General features: G+C 55.9%; 1 protein-coding gene across 1 annotated transcript in view; it reads left to right on the top strand.

The window, feature by feature from the left end:
• Positions 1–16,787, top strand: part of RET (ret proto-oncogene) — a 54,912-nt gene that overhangs the window by 13,910 nt on the left and 24,215 nt on the right. The window contains exons 2-5 of the mRNA XM_019953957.2: positions 10,372–10,635; positions 12,384–12,671; positions 15,022–15,263; positions 16,548–16,743. Coding sequence (XP_019809516.1) covers positions 10,372–10,635; positions 12,384–12,671; positions 15,022–15,263; positions 16,548–16,743 — 990 coding nt within the window. The remainder of the gene's footprint in view (positions 1–10,371; positions 10,636–12,383; positions 12,672–15,021; positions 15,264–16,547; positions 16,744–16,787) is intronic.

Below are 16,787 nucleotides of genomic sequence, written 5' to 3' on the forward strand. Positions count from 1 at the left end.
TTCATTTGGAAGCCTCTGGATGCCTGGCAGAGTGAAGATGGTGATGATGGTTGGACGGTGGAGTGATGGTGGCTGGTGATGCTGTAGGCATGGTCAGCAGTGGTGCTGAAGGTGGTGGGTGAAGGTGTGAGGTGACGGTTGTGGGGAGGGTGGTAATGGTGTCAGTGGTGGTTAGGGTGTGGGGATGATAATATAGTGGGGGGCTGAGTTCAGGGGAAGTTAGTGATGGTGGTGGTGATGCTGTGTAGGTGGGGGGTGAAGGTGATGGTGGATGTGGGGACAATAGTGGTCACGGTGTAGCTGGGGTGGTGATTGGGGTTGTGTAATGGTGGTGATGGTGGTGGTGGTTTTATGGCCACACACAGGAGGAACAGAGCATCCCACCAGTCCCACTTACGGCCACAGTGGGGCTAGCCTGCGGGGCTCGCTCTGCGCTCATAGGCACAGGCTCTCCTGATCTGTGCTTTTCTCCTAAAAAGCAGAAATTACATTACAATCCCTTGCAAAACTAGCCTCCACCTGCGACAAAACATGGAGATTGTAGGGTGTGTGGAGCGTCCTACAAGGTGACCCTGCCTGTGAGTGCACACACGTGTGTGTGTGTGTGTGTGTGCACTTGTGTGCTGTTCTGCCTAACGTCTCCCTGTTGGCAGTGTTCCTCAGTTACCAGGTCGTCATTTCCTGAGCCGTGGTCAGTGATTTTGTTCTTCGCTGTCCTCAGGGCTTGTTTGCTCAATGCCAACTCTGGTCTCACCCAGGCAGGTTGTGCACTAGAGGGCGCTGTGTGCCCCACGCGAGCCTCATGGGCATCCGCGAGGCTGCATTGGGCTCATCCTGCCACTGGCCACCCAGCTGTGGCTCCCAGTGCCTGTCAGACCAAGCCAGGGGTCTGGGCCAAGGTGATCTCACCCACCTCTCTGATCCCCTACCCCCTCTCCTGTCCCAAATTCTCACTGTTTTCCAAATTTGCCCAGCCGTTACCCTCCCGCCCACCCCCTGCCACTCTGTCCATGAATCCATTTATGTATTAGTTTGTTCCTTCCTAGATCATTTGTTGTTTCGCTCACTAGTTTGTTCCTTCAGACAGTTCTTTCAGGCAGATGGTGACCTGATCTGACTGACCCTGGCTGCTCTGGGGCAAGGCGCCTCTGGGGTCAAGAGTGGTCTCAAGGAGGGACTTCCCTGGTGGTCCGGTGACTAAGACTCTGTGCTCCCGAAGCAGGAGGCCTGGCTTCAGTCCTGGTCGGGGAACTTAAATCTTGCATGCCATAGCTAAGATCCAGTACAGCCAAAAAAAAAAAAAGAGTGGGCTCAGGGAGGCTAAGTGGTCCCTAAGCTGAGCTGAGATGAGGGAGAGGGTGGAGCGAGTTGGTAGGGGTGTCTCTGGTCCTCGGGAGGAGGTCAGGGCTGGTGAGCGTGGCAGTTCTTGGCCCAGAGGCAGCCGTTCGAGCTGTGGGACTGGCTGCCGTGTGCTTAAGGAGACTCTGGAGAGAACACCTAGAAGATAAGCTGAGACGGAGGAAACCCACATGGGGGCGAGCAGGCTGGCTCATCAGAGTGAAATAGGAGAGCTCCGAACACAGGAGGTCCTGAAGCAACCAGAGGGAAGAGAGAACGAAGAAGGGACCATTAGAGCGAGTACAGAGCGCTCAGGAGCAGGGCAGCGGAATCGTGCTTTTGAAGGACAGAATAACTGACCTGTAGAAGTCTCAGGGCTTCCCAAGTGGGCTTCCCAGTTGGCGCAGTTGCTGAAGGATCTGCCTGCCAATGCAGGAGATGCAGGTTCAGTCCCTGGGTCGGGAAGATCCCCCTGGAGGAGAAAACGGCAACTCACTCCAGATATTCTTGCCTGGAAAATTCCATGGACAGAGGAGCCTGGCAGGCTACAGTCCATGGGGTCCCAAAAGAGTTGGACATGACTGAGCACTCTTGCACACACAGAATTCTCTGCCCAGAAGTGCCTTTCAAGAATGAGGTAAAAGTGATTTAAAAAGAAGGGCAAGGAAAACACAGACCCAGATTCATGTTTGCTGTGAGTGGATGAGGTGGAAGGGGGGGTGTGAGGGGGCAGCACCGTTGCTAAATGTCCAGTTAAGTTGTCCGTGGGATCGTGAGTGTCTGTTGCAGAATACTATTTTGACTTAAATGTTCTGCAAAATATACTGTTTGTACATATCAAATATTCAACTAGAATAAAGAGAAAACGTGAACAGGATATGAGAGGAGGGGCGTGGGGTGGACGAGGAGAGGGTAATGGTGCCAAAAGTTGTTGTCTGGGCGGTGGGGCTGGGGGGACCCCCCACAGGGACAGCTGGCCCTCAGGGAGAGGGGCCGTCCCTGGGGAGGAGTCCATGAGGCCTGCTTCCTGTTTGCAGCGAAGATGATGGCATTAGGAAACCGTCTGTTAAGGAGATTGTGCTGGGCCATAATAAAGCTGTCATCTGCAGGATCTGGTGCTCGTCACAGGCAGGAGCAGGGCTGCCCGGTGAGTGGATTTTGTGGGAAGGTACTGCCTTGCACACAGATGTGGGTACTATGGTCACCCCACTCCATTCTTAGATCAGACTATCTCGTCGTGTGTTTTTTTCTTGAGAGCCCCAAATTCTGGCTTTTACATTGCAGTCCTAGGACATTCGTTGTCCGGGGCCTTGTGTAGGATAACCACAGTGACTGCCACTCACTCTGATTAGTCAAGGGCGCCCAGTTAGGATGAAGAAGGCAATGGCACCCCACTCCAGTACTCTTGCCTGGAAAATCCCATGGATGGAGGAGCCTGGCAGGCTGCAGTCCATGGGGTCTCGAAGAGTCGGACACGGCTGAGCAACTTCACTTTCACTTTTCACTTCCTGCATTGGAGAAGGAAATGGCAACCCACTCCAGTGTTCTTGCCTGGAGAATCCCAGGGATGGGGGAGCCTGGTGGCTGCCATCTATGGGGTCACACAGAGTCAGACACAACTGAAGTGACTTAGCAGTAGCAGCAGCAGCCCAGTTAGGAAGCACCTGCCTGGATCTGGGCTGGTATGGTCAGACTGGCAGCACATCCTCTGTCGAGGGTAGCAAGGAGGTGGAAGGAACCTCAGGGAAGCTGTGCATGGCCTCTCATGGCCAGGGCTGACTAGGGGGCACTGGTGAGGTGAGCCTGCAGTCAGGGCTGGTAGGCTCGGTATGTCTCACTAAATAAGCAAGAGGATGGGGGAGGTGGGAGTGGGTCTGCAACAGTGTGAGATAACGTGCATGTGAGATGCTAAGTGTAAGAGAGATGTGTGTATCAGTCTGGGTCCAATCCAGAGACACCTACACAGCGACTGGACCAGAGGAGGTTAACATAAGAGTTGATCGGCAGTGATGAGTGTAGGAGAGCTCTGTGGGCCACCCCGAGGCAGAGGGCGGGAACTCGGGGAAGGGGCTCCCTTCCCAGAGTAGGGTCACAGCTCACTGCACGTTGAGAAGTTCGCTGGGTTGCAGGGGCCAGGACTGGTCTGCAGCCTTGGGGCCAGCGGGAGGTGACCCTCCAGTACACGGGAGAGCTGAGGCTGGTGTGCAGAGGCTGTCAATGAGTGCATCTGGGGGCTGTGGGAGATGATCACGGGGCAAGGGCGTGGGCTACACTGGCGCCAAGGGGCTGCGTGCGTTTGGCGTGGACTGAGGAGGAGCATGCAGGATGTCCCCACACCCTGACTGCAGAAGTGAGGGATGACAACCAGAAACGCTAGTCCACCTGCATGGTCCTCTACCGCACAGGAGGGGGCTCACAGCATCTGTGTAGGTCTGAGAATGTGTGCGAGTGTGACCGGTGTGGGTAGGAGTGCACGTGTGAGTGTTCACATGGGGCTGAGCTTGTGGACGGTTGAATGAGTGAAAGTGAAGTAGAGACTTGGGCCTGCTTCTCTCTGCATACAAATGTGAGTAAATGACACATCCAGCCAGGTGTGGAACATTGAAGACTGCCTTTCCAGGATACCAAAAGGCTGGTGACTGCGTGCGCTGAATGAGACCATCCGTGCCTGATGGCTCTGCTTGTAAAGATGCTGGAGGAGGCCCTGCTTGGAGCAGGACAGCCCGTTGTCCTCACTGACCATTAGCTGCACATCTTCTCCGGCAGGGGTGGGAGCGATGGGATCTTGGGCCACGTGCCTCTCTCTCCTGTTGCATACTTGTGCATACACACTCACGCACATACACACTCATGCATATACACACACAGGCCATGAAGGGGGCCTGGGGTCTCTGCAAATGCGAGCAGCAACCTGGGCCTTTGGCAGGTATGTCATGAGCAGTGTGGGTCCCCTCCCCGCTCCTGTGAGAGCAAAGCCCAGCTCCTCACTCCCTGGTGTGATGCCAGAGCAACTTGAGGGGCCAGAACCCCAGGTGGTGCTGGCCACACCTGTCGAGGCAGAAACGTGAGACTAAGTGTGGGGGGAGGACCCTGTCACCCAGCAGCATTCATGGGTAGAAGGCGTGGGTGGGACAGGTTTTGCAAGTCCTGCTGTGTCGACCTGCCCCAAGTTCCAGGGGAGACTCTCATCAGAGGTTGGTCAAGAAGCCCTTCCTGGCAAAACGGTGCCAGCAGGGAGGGGTGGTCAGCTGGCGGGGCCTGGGGCTTCCCGGAGGGGATGGCGTTTGCCCTGGTCCTGAGTCCCATCGCCGCTTTGTTAGTCATCGTACCAAACCCCAAGATGCCCAACCTCCAGCTGTTTGGTCCTGGGAAGGCTTCTCACCTCCCAGCCTCTGTGTTCTTACCTGTTTACTGGGGCAGTGAAGGGGTTTGCCCAATGATTATAAATCGGAAGTGAGAACTTCATACTGTGTGTACCTGTGCGAAGGTGAGGCCTGTCTGCACCTGCCCCAGCTCCTTCTCTCCCTAGCCTGCCCTTCTCTTGTTCACAGTCAGAGAAAGCGAGGCCCAGAGGAGGCCAGAACTCTACAAAGGCTGCACAGCCCAGGAAACTGGACACCTCTGATGGCCCATTCCGGGCTCTTCTCCTTCACCCCCTGGGGTTGGCCCCATCATTTGTGGGGCCCAGCATGGCATGCGGATTGTTCTAGAATTATGAATTATTTTAGGACAATGACAGGAGAGCATTAAACCAAGCATGGGGACCTGTGGTCTCCCCAGGCTACACCCACCTGAGGCCAGCCCTGCCTGCACCCACACCCTCATTCCCTGACTTGGACCATGTGTTTTTCCATCTAAAAGTGTCTGTGACAAGGAGGAGCATTAAGGCGGCCATGCCCTGAGCAGGGACCACCTGGGAAGCATTTTAAGTGCATTTAAGACTGTTTCTGTTCACAATCAACGCCCAACCCACAAATCCCTTTTGGCAGCAACAGACCAGGCCCCACATGGATCCCGTAGGACCTGGCTCAGAGATGAGAGCAGGCAGTGCTGTCATCCCGCACGTGAGGTCTGTGTGGTGGGGACTCGACCAGCTCGGAGGTGGGGGCTGCCTGGAGCTCAGGCACCTCCCAGCCCCCTGACCATTGAAAGTACATGTGCTCAAGGGGGCCCAAAGGGAGGAGCCCCATCTGGATCTGCTCCTCGCTACCTGGCAGGTGGAGTGAGCATCTCACCCCCTTAGAAGACCCATCTGCAAGGTCCCCCCGCCACGTGTGGCTCCCAGGGCTGCCGGTTCTTGCACAGCTGACCAAGGCCACAGGGGTTATATCCTGAGAGAATAAGGAGGCAGAAGTCATGATACTCCTCTGATGTGGGTGCAGGCATCCCACAGTATCCTTCCCAGTACTCCGGGGACCAGAATGCAGACCTCACTTCTCCACAGAGAGCTCTGGCACACCAAGGAGAGCTGGTGGCCAGGCAGGCTGGGAGACACAGGCTGCCCTCTGCTGCGTGCCATCTGGGGGACCCACCCTGGGCTCACCCCCCTCCCCACCAGCCGAGTCTCCTGCAGCTCTGGGGTTGGGGCCCTGCAGGCAGCATCTCAGATTGCTAGTGGTTGGTGCTCACCTTTCTGCCAGGATGAGGAAGAGGCTGGCAGCACCAGCCCCAGCCGAGCCTCCTTCCCATCCAGCATGGTGTCACGAGCCTGGACTGCCACCAGGCCACCACCCTGTCAAGCCACTGGGAAATCTCTCATTCTCTTTATGGCCAGAAAGTCAAGCTTCCCGAGAGACGGTGTGCCCTCAGGGACTGCTTTCTTCTGCAGGCCAGCATCCCTGACTTGCAGTCACCACTCAGGGCTTGGGGTGGGGATGGAGGGTGGGCACAGTAACCGTGGGTTCCAGACTGTGGGACATGGGGTTGAGCAGGCCGGTGAGGTCTGTGCCGCTGGAAAGACGGCCTTCCGAATCCCAATCCCCTGGCTGGCTATGCGTGTGCCCTCGAGCATACAAACAGCTTTCTTCCTGTCCTGCCCCGGTGCCTGCTTGCAAAGCAGTGATCCCATCAGCAGCTCCGTCTAGGGCTGCAAGAAAGTGGAGGGTCACATGTGCACGGGGCCTGGCCTCGCGCTGTGTGGGTCCACCTGGCCACGCTCACCCCACTCTGTACCTTTGAGAGGCAGGGTGGGCAGATGCGGCGGGCCAGGTCCTCTGGAGAAGGTGGCAGTGGAGGGAAAAGCAAGCCACTCCTCTTCCTGTCCACGGGGGTGAGCATCATCTTCCCCGCCCCTTCCCCAGCCCCCCACAGCCCACTCCAGAGCTCCCCCAAGACCCTCTGACTTGCAAACTTCATGGAGCGTTGGAGGGAAAGGAAGCCAGGCTGCTGCTTATGAATCAGGCACTTGTCTTGGGGCAGCAGGGCTGGGTCTGGTGTTGACCCCCACTTTGAATCTGCCTTCCCAGATCTGGCCTTACTGGGGCGGGACAGGGGGCTGCTGTGCACTGGGAGCCCTTCTGGTTTCTGTGAGGAGGGAAGACCCAGGGTTATTACTCTACCAGGCAGTGCAGTGGGGTTCCAGTGCATTACAGGTGGGGAGCCTCTCTGCGGCTGCCCCTTCCCTCCCGTTGGCTGAGGAAACACCACAGGGGCACTCCTGTCTTTGTCACAAGAGCAGTGATGAGCAATGCTGTAGGGTCCTCTGTAGACGTGTATGTACTTTTCAGGAAGCGTGAGCCAGTGGAGTGAATCCTAGCTGTGCAGGAGGATCGATCTGTCAGCTGCGGCCCATCACTCTGCCCAGCTTGCAAAAGGCCTGCTCCGAGCTGGTGCCATTGGCCGCCCTTTCACAGAAGCAGGGACAAGGCCAGTCTTGAGGCCATTTAGGGCTGACACAGTTCTCTGAGCTGCCAGCCGTCCCTGCTAGAGTTGGCTGCTGCTGCTGCTGCTGCTGAGTTGCTCAGTCGTGTCCAACTCTGTGCGACCCAAAGACGGCAGCCCACCAGGCTCTGCCGTCCCTGGGATCCTCCGGGCAAGAACACTGGAATGGGTTGCCGTTTCCTTCTCCAATGCATGAAAGTGAAAAGTGAAAGGGAAGTCGCTCAGTCGTGTCCGACTTTTAGCCACCCCATGGACTGCAGCCCTCTAGACTTCTCCGTCCATGGGATTTTCCAGGCAAGAGTACTGGAGTGGGGTGCCATTGCCTTCTCTGAGAGTTGGCTACTAAATCCAAAAGAAATGAGCATCCTGAGTGCATCTGAGAGGAAGCCCATGTCCTTGTGGCCAGTTGGGAGGCTGTGGGACAGGAGGGTGGCATTCAGCCATGTGTGGGCGGCTCCTGTCGTGGTCTCTACCAGTGAGACCCCTGGCAGGGGAAGTCAGGTCTCCGTGCTCCCTCCCCAGAGTTCCTCAGGGTGACTTCTTCTGGGGCTCCTGGAACTGCCACCCCCTTGGACGGCAGGCAGCATGATGCTCTGGGTGGATCCCCTCCCTCAAGAGGTGGTGGGGCAGGAAGGCCCCAGTGCAGAGCCCAACTTGGGCACAGTGCCAGCTCCTTGAAGTCCAGCTGCCCTTCCCAACACCTCACCTGAAGAGGCCCAGTGACTCTGGGTCCCACTCCAGGGACAGCACTCCTAGGGAGCAGTTTTCCAAAGGTCTAATAGGTCAGCACCGTGCCTGCAGCCCCTTCCTTCCATCTCTGTCTTTAGTCCCGGGTGTGCAGGGCCAGACCTTTGACTACTGGCCAGAGCATCTCTCGCCTCCATCCTCTCCCCCTTACTCCTTACCCTCCTTTGTCTTTTCCCTCCTTCTGTCTCTCTCCGTTTCTCTTCCTGTTCCCTCCCTCTCCTGCTGGCTCCGTGGTCCAGGCCTGTCCGGCAGGGCAGCACCCACTCTGGGTGGGCGGAACCCAATCAATGCACACTTCCCTCCAAGTTGGCATTCCCAGCCAGGTTGCCTTTGAAGTCATCCTTGGGAAACCTGGCACAGTGCTGGCAACCTTCCAGTTTTCTTACTGTTTCGCCACTTTGGGATCCAAAAGGTCTTAACCTGTTCTCCTCACCTGACTCCACTCGGCACTTGTTGCCCACACACAAGTGTGTCTTCGAGGACCCAGGCAGCCCCAGGGTGTCTTCCACTGTGCCGAGCGGACCAACCACTCACCCTGGTGGCTGCAGGAGAAGCAGAATGTATGTGGAAACAAATTGATTGAAAAGAGAACTTGTACTTACACACAAGTACAATGTTTCTCATGTTTGCTTTGTGCGGTAGTATTTTTTGTGCTTTGTAGAGAATGTTGGCAGGTTTTCAGTCGTTTTTTTAAGCATTGCCTGCCCATTTATCCATCTTTTTAAAACTTCTTACTATTTAAAAATAACTTTTTATGATGCAAAATGTTGAACCTAAACCAAGTCAAGAGAGTAGTAGGCTGAGCAGTCCATGGGTTCACCCAGCGTGGCCATGGTCAGCACCCCTCTTCCGCATGGCATTTTACAGCTCTCCCACAGCCCCTCAGTGATCAATTTAGGCCACATTTACATAGGCTGAAATGCAGAAATCTTGGCTGTATGTTGGTGACAAATGGATGTGCCTGTGTGACCCCATCAGGATATGAAACCTGTATGTTTCCCAAAATGTGCCCCCTGCTTTTCTAGTCTGTTGCCCCTCCCACCCCCAGCTGGTTCAGTTCAGTTCAGTTCGGTTCAGTCACTCAGTCGTGGCCGACTCTTTTGCGACCCCATGAATCACAGCACGCCAGGCCTCCCTGTCCATCACCAACTCCCGGAGTTCATTCAAACTCATGTCCATCAAGTCGGTGATGCCATCCAGCCATCTCATCCTCTGTCGTCCCCTTCTCCTCCTGCCCCCAATCCCTCCCAGTATCAGGGTCTTTTCCAATGAGTCACCTCTTCACATGAGGTGGTCGAAGTACTGGAGTTTCAGCTTTAGCATCAGTCCTTCCAGTGAACACCCAGGGCTGATTTTCTGTCCCCTAAAATCAGTCTGGAACGGTGCCATGTGATTCTTTTGTGCTGTTCCTTCCACTTGGCAGGATGTCTATGAGATGTGTCCAGGCTGTTGTGTGTATCAATAGTTTGTGCCCCGTCCTGACTGCATAGGGTTCCATGGTGTGATGGACCGAGGTTTGTTATCTGATCACCTACTGGAGCACATCTGGGTTCTTTCCAGTTCTTGGCTCTGTGAATAACCCCAGCATTTGTGAACAAGTCACTTGACGGACATATGTTTTCATTTCTCTCAGATAAATGGAGTGGAATTTTTCGGTACTATGGTAGAAGCGTGTTTGACTTTAGATGAAGATTTTGTTCCTTATAGGGGCTTCCCAGGTGGCACAAGTGGTAAAGAACCCACCTGCCGATGCAGGAGGCGTAAGCTATGCAGGTTCCATCCCTGGGTCAGTAAGATCTCTTAGAGGAGGGCGTGGCAACCCACTCCAGTATTCTTGTCTGGAGAACTCCAAGGACAGAGGAGCCTGGAGGGCTACAGTGCATAGGGTTACAAAGAGTCGGACACAACTGAAGCAACTTAGTACACACACACGTTGTTACTTATAAAGTACTCTCGTTCATCTTTGGGGACCCCTGCCTGCTCTGCTTGTCTGGCAGCGTCTTGTACACTTGAAAACTCTGGCTCCAGGTGATGTGAGCAGAAGCCTGGGTGAAAGCCGAGTGGCTTAAGTGCTTATCTATCTTGGGCAATTGAGGATGATTTTGTAGCTGTTTATGCTTCCTCACTTCCTCCTCTTTCTGTTTTAAAGCTGTGTGTTTGCAGCTAGTGTTTAGCTATACAGATAACTGTGTGTTGATGTTCTTAGGACTACAGATGAGAAAGACCTACTTAGATCAGAATTTTAAATTAGTGAGGTTTTCTTTTTCGGCCCACAAGGAAGCTATTGCTAAAATGTGAAGTCAAGCCGCTGGGAAAGCTGGTCTGCCTGGGAGGGCTGCTGGGCTCTGCCGTCACGGTCACCGTGGTCATCCCTCCCTCCCTCACGTGTTTCCCTGCCTCCCACAGCCCCGCTGGGACTCTACTTCTCCAGGGATGCTTACTGGGAGAAGCTATACGTGGACCAGCCGGCCGGCACGCCCCTGCTCTATGTCCACGCCCTGCGGGACGTGCCGGAGGAGGTGCCCAGCTTCCGCCTGGGCCAGCACCTCTACGGCGCCTACCGCACGCGGCTGCACGAGAACGACTGGGTCCGCATCCAGGAGGACACGGGGCTTCTCTACCTTAACCAGAGCCTGGACCACAGCTCCTGGGAGAAGCTCAACATCCGCAGTAAGGGGGCGGCCCTGACCCCACCCCCACACGCCTCACTGCCCACGCCCCGCCCCGCCCTCTCCTTGTCCCTCCTTAGCGCCCATCACACAGCTCCCAAGGAGTGAGATGGTGCTGGCCTGTCTTCTTTGTCCAGCCTGTGAGGGAGCCAGGATGAGCTTGAGGACCACTGATGACCCTCAGGCCTTCTGAGGCTGTTGGGATTTTGGAGAACTTATGTGTAGAACTTGAGGGGCTCTCTCCATGCTGGCTCCAAATGTCTTTTCCAGTTGGATTAACAGAGATGTGGGGTTGTGAGAGAAGAGTTAAGAAAGGCTAGAAAAATCCCAAGATCTTGATTTAGTGGATGATCTGGAACTTGGTGGAGAAGCAGCTGTTTGCACGGAGAACCCACCTTGCCATCAGCAGCAGGCTGCCCTTGGCACCTGGTGAGGACGGGGGCCTGGTGCCAGGGAGGAAAGTGGAGCAGGAGGAAGGCCTGGCCGGCTCCTCAGAGCAGGGGTCCAAGCTGGAGTGAAGCCCACATGTGCCCTGGCACTGGGAGGAGAGTGTTTGTGGAGCAGAGTGCTGCCTTGTGGCACCAAGTGGTGGTCACAACCCCACCTCCTGCTCCATAGACAGGGCCTCCCTGGACCCTCACGCCAGCCCCAAACTCCTGTGAGTGCTGTGAACAGTACTGCCAGAGTGGAATTTGCCGAGGGTCTGAGTTTGATAGGAGGCGTGTTCTGTTCATAATTAGAGAGTGGCCCCATGCACCTGCCAGCTCAAGTCAGGAGAGAAATCACGGTAATTAGAACAGAGAAAGTTTATATGGAGAATTATTAATCACAGCAGGGGACTGGAGCAACAGAGGACAGGCTAGGAAGAAGCAGAGGACTGATACATATGGGAGGAGCAGGTGTGAGGCGGGGACACTTCCCTAGGGCTGAGATAGAAGGCCCAGGAAGAGCCCCTGCCCCAGCTGAGATCCAGACAGGTTGGAGGGGGGTTGCTATAGTGCCTCCATGATGGAACTTGCCAGAAATCCCCTCTCTGGGGAAGTCTGTGTCTCTGCAGGGGTGGCATGGTATTCCCTGGGGGTCCAGTGGTTAGGACTCTGCACTTTCATTGTTGAGATCCTGGGGTCAGTCCCTGGTCAGGGAACTAAGATCCCACAAGCAGCAACATGGGCAAAAATAGAATAAGTATTTTATTTTTATTTATTTTTAATTGAGGGATAATTACAATATTGTGTTGGCTTCTGCCATACATCACAATGAATCAGCCACAGGTATACATATGTCCCCTCCCTCTTGAACCTCTCTCCCACCTCCCACCCAATCCCACCCCTGTAGTGTTTTTAAAAGTGAGAAAAGAAAGAAAGTGCTTGGGGCAGTGGGTGAGGGAGGGAAGGGAGGTCGCCTGAGGTGCCAAGAGCCCACCTTGGGGAAGCACTCCGTCTTAGACCCAGGGCTCAGGGCACCTCTCTGAGGAAGGGTATTTGAACTGAGTCTTGGAATAACCAGAGAGGTGGGCCTGTGAGGACAAGGGAGCAGAGCCACAGGGCCCTGAGGCTGCAAGATCCCAAGTCCAGGGCCGTAGGGGGCAAGCAGGAGGTGGGGGCCAGGCGGGGTGCCCAGCAGAGTCCTGCAGGCCTTGGTGAGGGCTAGGCTTTGCATCAGCCCCGAGCTCCTGCCCTCTCCCCATTCAGGTCCCAGCTGGGCAGGTGTGGCTGATGCCCCAGTGGGGCCTGACTTGTCTCTCTGCAGACGGCGGCTTCCCACTGCTTACCGTCTATCTCTGGGTCTTCCTGTCACCCGCGTCCGTTCGTGAGGGCGAGTGCCAGTGGCCGGGCTGTGCCCGTGTGTACTTCTCCGTCATCAATGCCTCCTTCCCAGCTTGCGGCGCCCTCAAACCCCGGGAGCTCTGCTTCCCCGAGTCAGGCCTGTCCTTCCGCATCCGGGAGAACAGGCCCCCCGGCACCTTCCACCAGTTCCGCCTGCTGCCCGTGCAGTTCCTCTGCCCCAACGTCAGCGTGGCCTACAGGCTCCTGGGAGGTGAGTGCCAGCCGCATGGAGCCTTCCTCGATGCCTGCCGAGTGCCAGGCACAGCACTGTGGTTCCTCTACATGAGCTGTCCAAGTTGACTCTGCACCACCCCATCATCCATTCATTCAGAGGTCCGTGTGTATCTCATGTATGCAGGCCACAGGCCAGGCGTGGTTCTAGGGACCAAGGATGAAACTGAACAATTCAGGCCCAAATCCCACCTGTCTGGACCTTCCACGCCCATAGCAGGTGGAGCCCACAAGGGTGCTAAGGACATTGGGTGGCCTCTGAAGAGACTAGTTGGAGGTAAAGCTGAGAGGGCATAGAGTGGTGGAGACCACTGTCCCAAGTCAGGTGGCTGGAGCAAGGTAAAGGAGGGTGCCCAGCAAGCAGGGCGAGCTCTTTTGAAAGTGCCAAGGGGGAATTGTAGCTGGAAGGGAGGGCAGAGGCTGCTGAGGGCAGAAAAATTCAAGGGAAGGGGCAGGACTTCCTGGTTAGGGGACTAGGGACCCGTAGAAGGTACTTGCAGGGGTGGAGGGGAGGGTGTCATTGACAGGCTATAACTTCCCTTTAAAAGGTGTGTCTGGCTGATGTGTGAGAAATGATTTGGGGTAAGTGGTTTGGAGGAAGCAGGAAAACAATTAAGAGGCAGGAGAAATCCTTGAGTGAGAGGATGAGGACTGGGGTTGAGGGTGGAAGCCTTTAGGCCACAAGAAGCAGGAAGGCTCTGGGCATGTTTTTGCAGGAAGATCCAGCAAGATTTCCTGGGGAGTTGAATGTGGGGTGTTGAGAGATTCACGAGGGGACAAACCTTGGTTCCAGGATTCCACCTGAGCCACTGTAAGGACAGTGGACCTTGTCACAAGATGGTCCTAATATACAATGGCCCTGGGGAGGCCATATGGATATGGGGTAGGAGAAGGGCACTGGATTCGAGTGGAGATGAGATAAGGCAACTGAGCCGCCATGTGTGAGGTGCCATTAGACAGTTTAAAGGGGACTTAAAGGGGACACTTACTATGCTGGTCAGCTAGGAAATGAAGCCTGGATTCCCACCAGGTTGATGGCACCCACACATGGTCATAATGTTAGAGGAAATCTCAGTAGTGTAAGGAAAGTAGTCACTCACATTCCCAGCATCCTTTCATTTATCCTGCAACAGGGATGGATGTCTTTGTACAAAATTGTCCCCAAAGCTTATGCTTTAGTGTGGTGCCTTTTTCACTTAAAAGAAAAATAAAAGCTGTTTTTGTAACCATAATCAATAGAGGGAAACGTGTAATTCACATGTAATATGTGGCTTTGATGTGATTTTTCCACCAAGTGGAGTTGACAGCCCTCCTGAGGTTGGCTATGGGGTGGTCACTGTTCACCTTCAAGCCTTCAGCTTTTCCCCCTTTCTGGGTCGTTTCTGGAGGACGAATTCCGGGACAGGCTTGGGTTGAAGAGTATGTTGTTATTACTGGTCCTCCCCTCATCACGTTGCAGTGAGTCATTGAACTTTTGAATACACACAGCATCTCATCTTCTGCGGCTTCCCTGGTGGCTTTGGCTGATAGAGAATCCGCCTGCAGTGCAGGAGACCTGGGTTCGATCCCTGGGTTGGAAAGACCCCCCCCTGGAGAGGGGAACGGCTACCCACTCCAATATTCTGGCCTGGAGAATTCCATGGACTGTATAGTCCATGGGGTCGCAAAGAGTCAGACACGACTGAGCAACTTTCACTTCACTTCATCTTCTGGCGAGGAAACTGAAGCACAAAGAGACAAGAACCATCAGCCTCAGGCCATGCAGCCTGCAGGTGTATAGGGCAGGGATCCAAACCAGACAGTCAGAAATATTTGTGTGTTAACATGAAATCACACCACATGTCCCCCATGTTGGTTTTCAAGTGGTGGAATTGTGGCTTTTTTCTCACATTCTCTAAAATGAGCATGTCTTGCTTCCATAGTTAAGGAAATTCCTAACAGTTTTTCGAAAACCAGCAAACGCTAGGAGCTGGATCTCTGGGCTGCAGCCTGACTGGTGCCAGCCCTCGCCACAGAGGAGGCAGGCAGGGTGTGTGAAGGGGTGTGCCTCTCCTAGGTGATCAGGTTGAGGACCTGAGGCAGACCTCCTGGTTCCCTCTCTTCCCTATCAGCACCGGTGCAGGCTGCAGGCACAGTGATGCTCAGAGCAGTGTCTTCACTGCAAACTGTGCTTGGAGGCTGTGCTCCACTGTGGAGCTAAACAGGGGTCGCAGCGCAGGGCCAGCATGCACCCCAGCTCTGTCTCCTCTCCTGCGGGCCCCTGAGGAAGGCAGCTCGCCCTCCCCGCAGCTCGGGGTCATCCCGGGGTTGCTGGTCTGCTTGGTGCTCAGGTGAGAGTCTGCCTTTCCGCTGCGATCCGGACAGCCTGGAGGTGAGCACGCGCTGGGCCCTGGACCGCGAGCAGCGGGAGAAGTATGAGCTGGTGGCCGCGTGCACGGTTCGCGTGGGCGCGCGCGAGGAGGAGGTGATGGTGCCCTTCCCCGTGACCGTGTACGACGAGGACGACTCTGCGCCCACCTTCCTCGGGGGCGTCGACAGCGCCAGCGCCGTGGTGGAGTTCAAGCGGAAGGAGGTGCCTATGCGTTTGTCTGGTGCTCGTCTAGTGTCTGTCGTCTCTCTGTTGGGCATCTGGGTCCCTCCATTCGTCATTTGTTCCTTGGTCTATTCAGCTGTCCATCTAGCCATCCAGTCATGTGGCTGACCACTCTAGTTATTCGTCTTTCATTTGTCCATCAGTCTGTCTGTCGGGGTTTTGTTGGTTTCCAGGACAGCTGAGGAGGAGAGAGGACCAGCCCCACTGGCACCGAGCTGATCCCTGCCCCGGGAGGAGGGTGAGGGGAGGGGCTGGGGTGCCTGTGGGGTTGGGAGTAGGGGTGCCCAGCCTCTGAGTCACCCGGCAGGGCTCACATCAGAGGGGCGCAACTGTGCTGCTGCACAGGCGGGGCGCGCTGCCCCGAGGAGACGGAGAGGACATCTGCAGGAGGGCGTTCCCTTCTTCGGGCTGTCGGCCCCTCAAGGGAGGGCCAGTGAGTTCAGGGAAGGTACCCCGGAGTGGAGGAAGACAGGCCAGTGGACCTGACAGGGATGTCCCTGCGCCGCCCCGCCCATCGGGTCCCGTCTTCCTCTGGCCCGCGCAGGCGGAGCGTGACTGCCACCTGCTGGGCCCTGGGCTCTCCTGCAGCCGGCAGGCTGGCGGGGGCAAGGGGAGGGTCGGAGTCGGATATGCAGTGGTTGCCTGCTTCTCTGGGCACCCCGGCAGCAGGTTTGGTGGATGGATGGGCAGGAGGAAAGCACATGGCGTAGGGAAATGTCTCATGAGCCTTGCAGGGCAACTCCATGGTGACACTGTGGAGCCTGGTCAGTAGTGAGAGCAGAAATGACCTGTGACTTTACTCAGAAAGCCCCTCATGACCCCCATCCAGCCTGGGGTACAGAAGAAGCTTTAGGAGAGACACTGGTGGACACTGTGCTTAGGTCCCAGCTCTGTCGTCTTTCACTCCATGACACTGAGCTAACTTATCCACTGTGCGGGGCCCAGCTTCCTCGAAGGAGTGTGGGGGTGACCACTCTGCACTGTGGGGACCTGAATGAGGTCTTCCACAGAGCACCAGGGCGTCTGTTCTAACCAATAATCATGGGAAGTCTGGAGATGCCATCGCACCTGTTGGAAAGGTGAGGTGCAGTGGCCCAGGAAGGGTGACCAGCATGCTGGCTGGGGGCCCCTTGCAGCTCGAATCCTGGTCAGTCTGACCCTGGAGCCAGCTCTGACCGCACACACGTGATCAACCTGTGGGGCACGTGCCCTCCTATGGGCTCTGGCTTTCGGGGCCCTGACTGGCCCCCGTATTCTTTGCAGGGCACAGTGGTAGCCACGTTACGTGTCTTCGATGCAGACGTGGTGCCAGCCTCCGGGGAGCTCCTGAGACGGTACACGAACACGCTGCTCTCTGGGGACCCCAAGGCCCTCCGGACCTTCCGAGTGGAGCACGCGCCCAATGAGACCTTGGCCCAGGCCAACGGCAGCTTTGTGAGGGCAACCGTGCATGACTACAGTAAGAGGGGAGCAGTGTGGCCTGACACGGCCCCCTGGGGAACT

Source organism: Bos indicus, chromosome 28 (assembly GCF_029378745.1).
Source record: "Bos indicus isolate NIAB-ARS_2022 breed Sahiwal x Tharparkar chromosome 28, NIAB-ARS_B.indTharparkar_mat_pri_1.0, whole genome shotgun sequence".
Lineage (NCBI taxonomy): Eukaryota > Metazoa > Chordata > Mammalia > Artiodactyla > Bovidae > Bos > Bos indicus.